This window comes from Aquarana catesbeiana, linkage group LG05 (assembly GCF_042186555.1).
Source record: "Aquarana catesbeiana isolate 2022-GZ linkage group LG05, ASM4218655v1, whole genome shotgun sequence".
Lineage (NCBI taxonomy): Eukaryota > Metazoa > Chordata > Amphibia > Anura > Ranidae > Aquarana > Aquarana catesbeiana.
Genome location: NC_133328.1, coordinates 653935548 through 653950609, shown reverse-complemented (window position 1 = coordinate 653950609; position 15062 = coordinate 653935548). Strand labels below are relative to the sequence as shown.

At 53.2% G+C, this 15062-nt stretch overlaps 1 protein-coding gene across 1 annotated transcript in view; it reads right to left on the bottom strand.

The window, feature by feature from the left end:
* Window positions 1-15062, bottom strand: part of HASPIN (histone H3 associated protein kinase) — a gene marked incomplete in the record, with an annotated part of 41829 nt that overhangs the window by 6635 nt on the left and 20132 nt on the right. Inside the window, 5 exon segments of the mRNA XM_073632617.1 lie at window positions 2239-2301; window positions 4097-4182; window positions 7129-7329; window positions 8481-8560; window positions 11946-12138. Of these exon segments, the coding sequence (XP_073488718.1) occupies window positions 2239-2301; window positions 4097-4182; window positions 7129-7329; window positions 8481-8560; window positions 11946-12138 (623 nt within the window).

Here is a 15062-nt window from a genome sequence, read left to right as displayed (position 1 = left end):
GGGACCAGCAGATGTGGAGCCGGGGCATGGAAGACAACTGGGACCAGCAGGTGTGGAGCCGGGGCATGGAAGACAACTGGGACCAGCAGGTGTGGAGCCGGGGCATGGAAGACAACTGGGACCAGCAGATGTGGAGCCCTGGCATGGAAGACAACTGGGACCAGCAGATGTGGAGCTGGGGCATGGAAGACTACTGGGTCCAGGAGATGTGGAGCCGGGGCATGGAAGACAACTGGGTCCAGCGGGTGTGGAGCCGGGGCATGGAAGACAACTGGGACCAGGAGATGTGGAGCCCTGGCATGGAAGACAACTGGGTCCAGCAGGTGTGGAGCCGGGGCATGGAAGACAACTGGGTCCAGCAGGTGTGCAGCCGGGGCATGGAAGACAACTGGGACCAGAAGAGGAATTGGATAAGAAAGGTATGTTGTATCAATAAAAGAAGGATGGCAGATAAAAGGTAACCAGGAAAAGCAGACAAGGATGAGGACATACAAATTAACTGGGTCAGCAGTAAAGAATGATAAATGGAAGGTGACCAAAAAACAAACAGGAGAGGGACATACATGGAAGGTCACTGAGATTGGCAGAACAATGGTGGATGGAAAGTAACAAGGAATGGCAGAAGAGGAGGAGAGGGACATGAAAGGTGAATAGGATCAGTAGAAGAATTTTAGAAGAAGAGAGAGACTTGGAAGGTAATCAGGAACAATAGAACAGGAGAGGGACTTGGAAGGTAATCAGGAACAATAGAACAGGAGAGGGACTTGGAAGGTAACCAGGAATGGTAGAAGAGGAGAAGGACTTGAAAGCAATCAGGCATGGTAGACAAGGAAAGATACTTGGAAAGTAACCAGGAGAGGAGAGGGACTTGGAAGGTAATCAGGAACAATAGAACAGGAGAGGGACTTGGAAGGTAACCAGGAATGGTAGAAGAGGAGAAGGACTTGAAAGCAATCAGGCATGGTAGACAAGGAAAGATACTTGGAAAGTAAGCAGAAGAGGAGAGGGACTTGGAAGGTAACCAGGAATGGTAGAAGAGGAGAAGGACATCAGGCATGGTAGACAAGGAAAGATACTTGGAAGGTAACCAGGAGAGGAGAGGGACTTGGAAGGTAACCAGTAATGGTAGAGAAGGAGAGGGACTTGTGTTGTGGAAATTTTATTAAGTTGTATTTAATATGTTTTGTCATAGTGTCTCCCAGTGTCAGTTCTGCTGCAGCCCGCTCTAAAGAGCTGACTGGGTCAGACTGATGGCAGTTGAGTCCTGTTTTGGTACTGAAAAGCTTCCTGAGTTTGCAGAGAAGTGTTTGCAGAGTGGGGATATGTCTGCCAGCGAGGAGCCCCTGTGCAATGCACAGACGATCGTCTGGGGGGGGGGGGGGGGTAAGTTCACTCTGCAAAGACATTATCGGTTATGGAGGGAAGTACGCTTGTGTGTCTCTGTGTCTGATCAGCACATGGAGGGACCATGACATGTCTCTTCAGATAATCTCCCATCTACAGGAATGGTAGAATAATCCGGGTATGTGTTGTTCTCTGAACAATGCAGAATAAGGATTCACGCCAATGGTAAAAACGGGAGTCTTTGAGCGCGTTTTGGTTGGGGACAGCGTTCTAAGGCCAGACATGTGGCTTTCTTTGTCTAGCTGAAGAGCATGGCTTACAAGGACAGGGGGCGGGAAATCATACACACTGCCCCTGCACAGACACGCCCATACACTTCCCTAGTCATTGTTCATTGGTTGAGATTTGTATAACTCCTCCTGTTTGCCTGAGCTTGGTTGGCCGATTGTGAAGCTACCAAGCGCTATTGTTTTGACTATGCAAAGTACCATAAATAAATGGAACGCCCATGGACACACAAGTCTGCCTGTGGAGCCAAGGATGTGAGGACGGTGGTCATATCGGTTTTACTCGGGAAACAGGGCTGCACCAAGATACATTATACCAAAGGGCTGAAAAGTGCGATTATTAGCGCAGGAGACATGGATTACGCATAGTGTATAGAGGAATCTCCACGTCACTTGGAAGGTAAGAAGATGATTAGAAATGACCAAAGAACACGAAAGGTCTCTGGATTAGTAGTGATGGTATTAGTGGTAAGTAATTGGGAACAAAAAGGGGGAAGATGAAGATAATCTGGAAAAACAGAGTATGGGAATCCAGCAATAGACGAGTATTTGGACTGAGGCCATATACGAGGAGCAGTATATACCACACAGAACGGTTATTACTCACGAGTGAAGATTTATGAATCCGCTGGTCCGATTATTCTCTCCTCCACTCAGTAAGCTTAGCTCTCTGCAGAGAAAACACAAAGCAACACTCAGGGTCCACCATAGAGTTCCCGGCCACCAAATATGATATGACAGGTGCTCTTCCTCCCAATTCATCCCAATGTGACCATGGAAATCATATACTATCCTGGTTATATCACAAGAGAAATGTGTGGAGGGAATAGCCAGAGGAAGCCATTCTAATCATTCTAATGGAGAGAATACCATGCATTGTGCGTCTAGAACCATAATCACACCTCCATTAGTACCGGCACACTGGAGGGCTCCCCATACCTGCATACCGGAGGGCTCACCATACCGGCACACCGGAGGGCTCACCATACCGGCACACCGGAGGGCTCACCATAAGGGCACACCGGAGGGCTCACCATAAGGGCACACCGGAGGGCTCACCATACCGGCACACTGGAGGGCTCTTCATAAGGGCACACCAGAGGGCTCACCATAAGGGCACACCAGAGGGCTCACCATACCGGCACACCAGAGGGCTCACCATACCGGGCAAACTGCAGTGCTCACCATACCGGCAAACCGCAGTGCTCACCATACCCGCACACCGGAGGGCTCACCATACCCGCACACCGGAGGGCTCACCATACCCGCACACCGGAGGGCTCACCATACCCGCACACCGGAGGGCTCACCATACCCGCACACCGGAGGGCTCACCATACCCACACACCGGAGGGCTCACCATACCCGCACACCGCAGTGCTCAGTGCAACCATTGCACCACTTAGGGATACGGTTGCCCTAACGTCCTTACTTTGGGGGACACAGGAAATCTCACTTCTGGGTTAAATTGCCACCTACAAGATGGCTGGACGCTGGCCCAAGATGACCCCTCCTACTCCCAGCATGCCTCAGTTTTGTATCCAGCAGTACGGAGAGCATGATAATAAACACAGAAGGTGGGGCCTGTGTTCCTCAATGTTTTTCTCCTTTTAGTATTCATCTTCTATACGGATTTCGTGCCCGTATACAACGTAGTACATTCCAGGATGCATGAAACCGAACATTCATAGGACCAGAGAAACATGAGGACATAACACATTGTGCATGTAGTTGACCCCTCCCCCCCAGAGGGGACTGACCCTGAGCCCTTCATAGGACAGAGGTGACCCCTCCCCCAGATGGGGCTGACCCTGAACCCTTCATAGGACAGAGGTGATGTAGGTGACCCCTCAGATGGGACGGACCCCGAACCCTTCATAGGACAGAGGTGACCCCCCCCCCAGAGGGGACTGACCCTGAACCCTTCATAGGACAGAGGTGATGTAGGTGACCCCTCAGAGAGGACTAACCCTGAACCTTTCATAGGACAGAGGTGATGTAGGTGACCCCTCAGATGGGGCTGACCCTGAACCCTTCATAGGACAGAGGTGATCCCTTAGAGAGGACTGACCCTGAACCCTTCATAGGACAGAGGTGATGTAGCTGACCCCTCAGATGGGGCTAACCTTGAACCCTTCATAGGAAAGAGGTGATGTAGCTGACCCCTCAGATGGGGCTGACCTTGAACCCTTCATAGGACAGAGGTGATGTAGGTGACCCCTCAGATGGGGCTGACCCTGAACCCTTCATAGGACAGAGGTGATCCCTTAGAGAGGACTGACCCTGAACCCTTCATAGGACAGAGGTGATGTAGCTGACCCCTCAGATAGGGCTGAACTTGAACCCTTCATAGGACAGAGGTGATGTAGGTGATCCCTCAGATGGGGCTGACCCTGAACCCTTCATAGGACAGAGGTGATGTAGGTGACCACCCCAGAGGGGTTTTTTCCGAACTTCCTACTTACTTTGAGATGATGATTTCTGGAAGAATTTCTGCAAAGCTTTTCTGGGGTTCTCCGTTAACCTTCTGGGACCCCTCGATGGGTATTATCTGCAAGGAAAAACAAAGAGTCACATCCCTGAGAAAAACACCACCACCAGGACCGAGCAGTTCTGCTCCTGAAAAAGTAGATTATTATAAATTATTCCCATCACACCAACGTGATGGGACTTATCTATCATTTTATTTTTAAGTTTTCATCTCCCTGCCCCCCTCGGGTGTAGAACATGATGGTTATAATGAAAATTGTTTGTTTATATCACTTGTAGATGCAAAGCTTTAGATTGTTAAACATGTGACCTATGTTGAGGGTATTTATGCCCTCAACTAAAATGGTGGAATTGTAACTTCTTGAGGACGGCCAATCTGATAGGCCGAAATGCATCGAGGTTGAGTCGCGTCATTGTGACACACTTCTGCCCACACGTCCAAACCCGGAAATCGAGCCTCCACCGCGTTAGCAGCTGCATGAATCGACCAGGCCGATTTCACGGACCACTTTTTACCTGCTGTTCACTCCAGGTGCCAGGATATCGGGCACTCACACATGTGAGTTGAATACCTTCTTTTAAGTTTTTGGAATAAAAGTTCTTTTTAAACGGTACTGCGCAATGAAGCTCTTCTATTGTATCTATTCACATGAGGAACATTTCCCATAACCAACCATCGGTCCAGAGGATATCTACAGGGGTCGCCCCACACAGGCACTTGACCTTAGCGATAGTTGGTCCAATCCTAAAGGTGAGGGGTACATCTACTAGGGGGGCTCCCACATAAGAAGCATAGAATTCTCTTATCTATAACTCAAGTCACAGCTCTGTATGAGATCCTCAACACTGTTCCTTAAGGACGAGCACTTTCTCACCGGGGACGGTCTTTATTGATTGCTTTCATATATATATATATATTGTTGTATGTAGCACTTAGCACAGTATATTTTTTATCATTTACTAATTGTTCACATCAATTTTACACTGCAGCTGCTCTAATCGTGTGATAAATGTGTTATCCATGATACTAACATATGTATGAGGTTATTTATACTTATATTTTCACTAACAATCTTTTGGCACTTTGGTCCATATATATTTTATGACTGTCCATGTGTCTTCCTGAGGAGGAGGACCTTGCGGGGGCTGCAGGATTTCAATCCATGGCGGTGTATTGTGTTACCAATGGTTTGTTTGGTGACTGTGGTCCCAACTGCCTTGAGATCCTTCACAAGCTCCTCCCGTGTAGTTCTGGGCTGATCCTTCACTTTTCTCATGACCATCCTCACCCCATGAGGAGAAATCTTCCATGGAGCTCCAGACCGAGGACGATTGATGGTTATTTTGTATTTCTTCCATTTACAAATAATCGCTCCAACAGTTGTCTCCTTCTCACCAAGCTTCTTGCTGATGGTCTTGTAGCCCATTCCAGCCTTGTGCAGGTCTACAATCTTGGCTTAGACCTCGCTCAGATGAGCACCGACACCCGTACTGCATCTTCATCCGCCCCCCACTGTGTGCATGTGTGGAAGTAGATGAAGATGTCAAACTTTGATTACCCTGCAGAAGTGGGTACACAGCCCCAACACACTGACAAAATGGTCAGCACTGCCTGTCCCCTGCGCGAGCGGCCTCCTCCACTTCCCGCCCACTGCGGGAGCAGCCTATAGAGATGAATGCACCATCCAATCAGGTGTGCCTGAAAAACTGACAGATAGACCTGATTGGAAGAGTCATGTGACGGGCCACATGTAGAGTATGGCCTCCGGTGTGGAGGAAAGAACCTGGGGGTCCTGGAGGTTTCAGAGATGGCAACCAATCTCACCAGACACAGACTACAATCTTCTTCAGATCTACAATAACTGCCAGGTCCTGCCTGAATAGAGGTTAGGTAGGTCCTCCTATCACAGGAGAGTGTACAGTCAGATTGTAGAGGTTAGGTAGGTCCTCCTATCACAGGAGAGTGTACAGTCAGATTGTAGAGGTTAGGTAGGTCCTCCTATCACAGGAGAGTGTACAGTCAGATTGTAGAGGTTAGGTAGGTCCTCCTATCACAGGAGAGTTTACAGTCAGATTGTAGAGGTTAGGTAGGTCCTCCTATCACAGGAGAGTGTATAGTCAGATTGTAGAGGTTAGGTAGGTCCTCCTATCACAGGAGAGTTTACAGTCAGATTGTAGAGGTTAGGTAGGTCCTCCTATCACAGGAGAGTGTATAGTCAGATTGTAGAGGTTAGGTAGGTCCTCCTATCACAGGAGAGTGTACAGTCAGATTGTAGAGGTTAGGTAGGTCCTCCTATCACAGGAGAGTGTATAGTCAGATTGTAGAGATTAGGTAGGTCCTCCTATCACAGGAGAGTGTACAGTCAGATTGTAGAGGTTAGGTAGGTCCTCCTATCACAGGAGAGTGTACAGTCAGATTGTAGAGGTTAGGTAGGTCCTCCTATCACAGGAGAGTGTACAGTCAGATTGTAGAGGTTAGGTAGGTCCTCCTATCACAGGAGAGTGTACAGTCAGATTGTAGAGGTTAGGTAGTTCCTCCTATCACAGGAGAGTGTACAGTCAGATTGTAGAGGTTAGGTAGGTCCTCCTATCACAGGAGAGTGTATAGTCAGATTGTAGAGGTTAGGTAGGTCCTCCTATCACAGGAGATTGTATAGTCAGATTGTAGAGGTTAGGTAGGTCCTCCTATCACAGGAGAGTGTATAGTCAGATTGTAGAGGTTAGGTAGGTCCTCCTATCACAGGATAGTGTACAGTCAAATTGTAGAGGTTAGGTAGGTCCTCCTATCATAGGAGAGTGTACAGTCAGATTGTAGAGGTTAGGTAGTTCCTCCTATCACAGGAGATTGTACAGGATGGTAAGCATTACGCTCTACATACCTCCCTGTATCACTGAGGTTAGGTAGGTCCTTACACTATAAATATTCTTCTCCATATTCCCCCTCTAGATACCTTCCACTATAGTCTCCCTATAGATTTGACCTCCATACCTCTTCATCTGTACTAACCTTTAGAGCCACCAGATCGTCGCCCCGCAGCGTTCGAAAGACTTCACCGTACACCCCCTCCCCCACCTTCTGGCAGAGGAGAAGCTGATCCTGCGTCAAGCATTGGAGGAAAGAAATCGGCTTCTCCTGCTGACATTCAGCCAAAACCTTCTCCGCATCGGTCAGATCATCGCAGTACAAAGACGATGGAGAGAGCAGGAGCTGCGGGTAGAGAGATATGTCAGGAGGAATTTGTTCTTCTCATATATGGAAGACATCATATACCTTGAATCCCCAAATCACATACAGAATGTTCTTCATTGACCACCCCCCCCCCCCCCCCCCTCCAGATCCTGGGACACCAGCACTATGGAACAATGTCTGTACTGCTCCCCAATATTAAGAAAAAGGACTTCCGTCACCATGACTGGCCAACCTGAGAGAAGGACTTCCGTCACCATGACTGGCCAACCTGAGACATGGACTTCCATCCCGTCACCATGACTAAAAGAAGGAGGTCTGTCACCATGACTGGCCAGCCTGAGAGAAGGACTTCTGTCCCCATGACCAGCCAGCCTGAGAGAAGGACTTCTGTCCCCATGACCAGCCAGCTTAAGAGAAGGACTTTCATCCCCTCACCATGACTGAAAGAAGGAGGTCTGTCACCAAGACTGGCCAGCCTGAGAGAAAGACTTCTGTCCTGTCCCCATGACTGGCCAACCTGAGAGAAGGACTTCCGTCACCATGACCGGCCAGCCTGAGAAAAGGATTTCTGTCCCCATGACCGGCCAGCCTGAGAAAAGGACTTCTGTCCCCATGACCGGCCAGCCTGAGAGAAGGACTTCCATCCTGTCACCATGACTGACTAGCCTGAGAGAAGGACTTCCGCCCCGTCACCATGACCGTCCAGCCTGAAAGAAGGACTTCCGTCCCCATGACCGTCCAGCCTGAAAGAAGGACTTCCGTCCCCATGACCGGCCAGCCTGAGAAAAGGAATTGCCGTCCCCATGACCGACTAGCCTGAGAGAAGGACTTCCATCACCATGACCGACTAGCCTGAGAGAAGGACTTCCGTCCCCACGACTGGCCAGCCTGAGAGAAGGACTTCCATCACCATGACTGGCCAGCCTGAGAGAAGGACTTCTGTCCTCACGACTGGCCAGCTTGAGAGAAGGACTTCAATTAAAAGTGTTTTTGGTAGTCAGTTTCCTGTTCTTGTAGGAGGACCCCGTTTTTCCATTTGCTGTCTTTTGGGAAAATACATTTTTTAGGGTCCTGTTATCGGCTCTTTCCTTTACCCGCATGGAAGATGTCATTTGTCAGGACCAGCAAAGCATCTCATCCAGCAGGGTGACGGCAGAGGACCAGCTTACCAGAGAAGAGGAATTGCTGTGTGCACTTTGGTTCCCAGATCTCCTGTCAGCGAGGTGGAGGGATGGAAGGCCGGCCTCAACTGAGGGGAAGAACAAGAGAAAAATACAAATAAGGAAAAGAAAGACCCCACAAAATCCAGAACCAAACCTCCCACAGGGGCCCCACATAATCCAGAACCAAACCTCCCACAGGGGCCCCACAAAATCCAGAACCAAACCTCCCACAGGGGCCCCACATAATCCAGAACCAAACCTCCCACAGGGGCCCCACAAAATCCAGAACCAAACCTCCCACAGGGGCCCCACATAATCCAGAACCAAACCTCCCACAGGGGCCCCACATAATCCAGAACCAAACCTCCCACAGGGGCCCCACAAAATCCAGAACCAAACCTCCCACAGGGGCCCCACATAATCCAGAACCAAACCTCCCACAGGGGCCCCACAAAATCCAGAACCAAACCTCCCACAGGGGCCCCACATAATCCAGAACCAAACCTCCCACAGGGGCCCCAGATAATCCAGAACCAAACCTCCCACAGGGGCCCCAGATAATCCAGAACCAAACCTCCCACAGGGGCCCCAGATAATCCAGAACCAAACCTCCCACAGGGGCCCCAGATAATCCAGAACCAAACCTCCCACAGGGGCCCCACAAAATCCAGAACCAAACCTCCCACAGGGGCCACACATAATCCAGAACCAAACCTTCCACAGGGGCCCCACATAATCCAGAACCAAACCTCCCACAGGGGCCCCAGATAATCCAGAACCAAACCTCCCACAGGGGCCCCACATAATCCAGAACCAAACCTCCCACAGGGGCCCCAGATAATCCAGAACCAAACCTCCCACAGGGGCCCCACAAAATCCAGAACCAAACCTCCCACAGGGGCCACACATAATCCAGAACCAAACCTCCCACAGGGGCCCCACATAATCCAGAACCAAACCTCCCACAGGGGCCCCACAAAATCCAGAACCAAACCTCCCACAGGGACCCCACATAATCCAGAACCAAACCTCCCACAGGGGCCCCACAAAATCCAGAACCAAACCTCCCACAGGGGCCCCACATAATCCAGAACCAAACCTCCCACAGGGGCCCCACATAATCCAGAACCAAACCTCCCACAGGGGCCCCACATAATCCAGAACCAAACCTCCCACAGGGGCCCCAGATAATCCAGAACCAAACCTCCCACAGGGGCCCCACATAATCCAGAACCAAACCTCCCACAGGGGCCCCACATAATCCAGAACCAAACCTCCCACAGGGGCCCCACATAATCCAGAACCAAACCTCCCACAGGGGCCCCACAAAATCCAGAACCAAACCTCCCACAGGGGCCCCAGATAATCCAGAACCAAGCCTCCCACAGGGGCCCCACATAATCCAGAACCAAACCTCCCACAGTGGCCCCACATAATCCAGAACCAAACCTCCCACAGGGGCCCCAGATAATCCAGAACCAAACCTCCCACAGGGGCCCCACAAAACCCAGAACCAAACCTCCCACAGGGACCCTACATAATCCAGAACCAAACCTCCCACAGGGCCCCCACAAAATCCAGAACCAAACCTCCCACAGGGGCCCCACATAATCCAGAACCAAACCTCCCACAGGGCCCCCACATAATCCAGAACCAAACCTCCCACAGGGGCCCCACAAAATCCAGAACCAAACCTCCCACAGAGGCCCCACATAATCCAGAACCAAACCTCCCACAGGGGCCCCACAAAATCCAGAACCAAACCTCCCACAGGGGCCCCACATAATCCAGAACCAAACCTCCCACAGGGGCCCCACAAAATCCAGAACCAATCCTCCTACAGGTGCCACACATAATCCAGAACCAAACCTCCCACAAAGGCCCCACATAATCCAGAACCAATCCTCCTACAGGTGCCACACATAATCCAGAACCAAACCTCCCACAGAGGCCCCACATAATCCAGAACCAAACCTCCCACAGGGGTCACACATAATCCAGAACCCAACCTCCCACAGAGGCCCCACATAATCCAGAACCAAACCTCCCACAGGGGCCCCACATAATCCAGAACCACACCTTCCACAGGGGCCCCACATAATCCAGAACCAAACCTCCCACAGAGGCCCCACATAATCCAGAACCAAACCTCCAAACAGGGGCCCCACAAAATCCAGAACCACACCTCCCACAGGGGCCCCACATAATTCAGAACCAAACCTCCCACAGAGGCCCCACATAATCCAGAACCAATCCTCCCACAGGGGCCCCACATAATCCAGAACCAAACCTCCCACAGAGGCCCCACATAATCCAGAACCAATCCTCCCACAGGTGCCCCACATAATCCAGAACCAAACCTCCCACAGAGGCCCTACAAAATCCAGAACGAAACCTCCCAGAGGGGCCCACATAATCCAGAACCAAACCTCCCACAGAGGCCCCACATAATCCAGAACCAAACCTCCCACAGGGGCCCCACATAATCCAGAACCAAACCTCCCACAGGGGCCCCACATAATCCAGAACCAAACCTCCCACAGGGACCCCACAAAATCCAGAACCAAACCTCCCACAGGGGCCCCACATAATCCAGAACCAAACCTCCCACAGGGACCCCACAAAATCCAGAACCAAACCTCCCACAGAGGCCCTACAAAATCCAGAACGAAACCTCCCACAGGGGCCCCACATAAATCAGAACCAAACCTCCCACAGAGGCCCCACATAATCCAGAACCAAACCTCCCACAGGGGCCCCACATAATCCAGAACCAAACCTCCCACAGGGGCCCCACATAATCCAGAACCAAACCTCCCACAGGGACCCCACAAAATCCAGAACCAAACCTCCCACAGGGGCCCTACATAATCCAGAACCAAACCTCCAAACAGGGGCCCCACATAATCCAGAACCAAACCTCCCACAGGGAACCCACAAAATCCAGAACCAAACCTCCCACAGGGGCCCCACATAATCCAGAACCAAACCTCCCACAGGGAACCCACAAAATCCAGAACCAAACCTCCCACAGGGGCCCCACATAATCCAGAACCAAACCTCCCACAGGGGCCCTACATAATCCAGAACCAAACCTCCCACAGGGGCCCCACAAAATCCAGAACCAAACCTCCCACAGGGGCCCTACATAATCCAGAACCAAACCTCCCACAGGGGCCCTACATAATCCAGAACCAAACCTCCCACAGGGGCCCTACATAATCCAGAACCAAACCTCCCACAGGGGCCCCACATATTCCAGAACCAAACCTCCCACAGGGGCCCCACATAATCCAAATGCAGAACGCAAAGACCCCAACCTAGTACTTAATCAAACATCCCACAGAGGCCCCACATAATGCAGCTCCAGAATTCAGAGACCCCACCTAGTACCAACCCAACCTCCCAGAGATCTTAGCTTTGGCTCAGCTGACACCACACACACATTGCATGGAGATTGTTTTTCCTGACCTTTCTTCTTGCGGTGGAGTGACAGAGCGGCTCGGAGTCGTGCCCAGCGCTGAAGATCCTTATGAGTATCACGAATAGAAAGGGATTCTGTGGACAGGTCCAGATTCCTGACAGTTGTAGAGTTGAGGAAGGACGAGGAGAGCAGAGAAGGAGAGAAATGAAGAGGGGAGAGCGCTCCGCATACAGAGACCTCCTGAGGGGGACAAAAAACACAGCTCACACCCCATCACCCCAATATAATGACTTCCTACCTTACACTGCATCCCCCAGAAAATGGGTTTAGGGTTATAGGATTTAGCTAAAGCAGAAATGGACTCTTTACCCCCCCCCCAAAACTCTCATCTCCTCCTTCCCCCTCCCCCCAAATGTTACCTCCTTCGCCCCAAAACTCTCTCCTCCCTCCTACTCCTCCCCCCCAAAACTCTTCCCTCCCTCCTACTCCTCCCCCCAAAACTCTCCCCTCCCTCCTGCTCCCCCCTCCCTCCAGAACCCCCCCAGAACTCTCACCTCTCTCCTACTCCTCCCCCCAGAACTCTCACCTCTCTCCTACTCCTCCCCCCAGAACTCTCCCCTCCCTCCTGCTCCTCCCCCCAGAACTCTCCCCTCCCTCCTGCTCCCCTCCCCCAGTACTCCCCCCTCCCTCCTGCTCCTCCCCCCAGTACTCTTACCTCCCTCCTGCTCCTCCCCCCAGTACTCTCACCTCCCTCCTACTCCTCCCCCCAGAACTCTCACCTCTCTCCTACTCCTCCCCCCAGAACTCTCCCCTCCCTCCTGCTCCTCCCCCCAGAACTCTCCCCTCCCTCCTGCTCCCCTCCCCCAGTACTCCCCCCTCCCTCCTGCTCCTCCCCCCAGTACTCTTACCTCCCTCCTACTCCTCCCCCCAGAACTCTCACCTTCATCCTACTCCTCCCCCCAGAACTCTCACCTCCCTCCTGCTCCTCCCCCCAGAACTCTCACCTTCATCCTACTCCTCCCCCCAGTACTCTCACCTCCCTCCTGCTCCTCCCCCCAGTACTCTCACCTCCCTCCTACTCCTCCCCCCAGAACTCTCACCTCTCTCCTACTCCTCCCCCCAGAACTCTCACCTTCATCCTACTCCTCCCCCCAGAACTCTCACCTCCCTCCTACTCCTCCCCCAGAACTCTCACCTCCCTCCTGCTCCCCCCTCCCTCCAGAACCCCCCCAGAACTCTCACCTCCCTCCTGCTCCTCCCCCCAGAACTCTCACCTCCCTCCTGCTCCTCCCCCCAGAACTCTCACCTCCCTCCTGCTCCTCCCCCCAGAACTCTCACCTCCCTCCTGCTCCTCCCTCCAGAATTCTCCCCCTCCCTCCTACTCCTCCCCCCAAAAACTCTCCCCTCCCTCTGCTCCTCCCCCCAGAACTCTCCCCTCCCTCCTGCTCCCCTCCCCCAGTACTCCCCCCTCCCTCCTGCTCCTCCCCCCAGTACTCTCACCTCCCTCCTGCTCCTCCCCCCAGTACTCTCACCTCCCTCCTACTCCTCCCCCCAGAACTCTCACCTCTCTCCTACTCCTCCCCCCAGAACTCTCACCTCTCTCCTACTCCTCCCCCCAGAACTCTCACCTTCATCCTACTCCTCCCCCCAGTACTCTCACCTCTCTCCTACTCCTCCCCCCAGAACTCTCACCTCTCTCCTACTCCTCCCCCCAGAACTCTCACCTCTCTCCTACTCCTCCCCCCAGAACTCTCACCTCTCTCCTACTCCTCCCCCCAGAACTCTCACCTCTCTCCTACTCCTCCCCCCAGAACTCTCACCTCTCTCCTACTCCTCCCCCCAGAACTCTCACCTCTCTCCTACTCCTCCCCCCAGAACTCTCACCTCCCTCCTACTCCTCCCCCCAGAACTCTCACCTCTCTCCTACTCCTCCCCCCAGAACTCTCACCTCCCTCCTGCTTCTCCCCCCAGAACTCTCACCTCCCTCCTACTCCTCCCCCCAGAACTCTCACCTCCCTCCTGCTCCTCCCCCCAGAACTCTCACCTCTCTCCTACTCCTCCCCCCAGAACTCTCACCTCTCTCCTACTCCTCCCCCCAGAACTCTCACCTCCCTCCTGCTCCTCCCCCCAGAACTCTCACCTCCCTCCTGCCCCCCCCCCCCCCAGAACTCTCACCTCCCTCCTACTCCTCCCCCCAGAACTCTCACCTCCCTCCTACTCCTCCCCCCAGAACTCTCACCTCCCCTCCTGCTCCTCCTCCCAGAACTCTCACCTCCCTCCTGCTCCTCCTCCCAGAACTCTCACCTCCCTCCTACTTCTCCCCCCAGAACTCTCACCTCCCTCCTGCTCCTCCCCCCAGAACTCTCACCTCCCTCCTACTCCTCCCCCCAGAACTCTCACCTCCCTCCTACTCCTCCCCCCAGAACTCTCCCCTCCCTCCTGCTCCCCCCCCCCAGAACTCTCACCTCCCTCCTGCTCCTCCCCCCAGAACTCTCACCTCCCTCCTGCTCCTCCCCCCCAGTACTCTCACCTCCCTCCTGCTCCTCCCCCCAGAACTTTCCCCTCCCTCCTGCTCCCTCCCCTCCATCCTGCTCCCTCCCCCCAGAACTCTCCCCTCCCTCCTGCTCCCTCCCCCCAGAACTCTCCCCTCCCCCCTGCTCCTCCCCCCAGAACTCTCCCCTCCCTCCTACTCCTCCCCCCAGAACTCACCTCTCTCCTACTCCTCCCCCAGAACTCTCCCCTCCCTCCTACTCCTCCCCCCAGAACTCACCTCTCTCCTACTCCTCCCCCCAGAACTCACCTCTCTCCTACTCCTCCCCCCAGAACTCACCTCTCTCCTACTCCTCCCCCAGAACTCTCACCTCCCTCCCGCTCCTCCCCCCAGAACTCTCACCTCCCTCCTGCTCCCCCCTCCCTCCAGAACCCCCCCAGAACTCTCACCTCTCTCCTACTCCTCCCCCCAGAACTCTCACCTCTCTCCTACTCCTCCCCCCAGAACTCTCACCTCCCTCCTGCCCCCCCCCCCCCAGAACTCTCACCTCCCTCCTACTCCTCCCCCCAGAACTCTCACCTCCCTCCTACTCCTCCCCCCAGAACTCTCACCTCCCTCCTACTCCTCCCCCCAGAACTCTCACCTCCCTCCTGCTCCTCCCCCCAGAACTCTC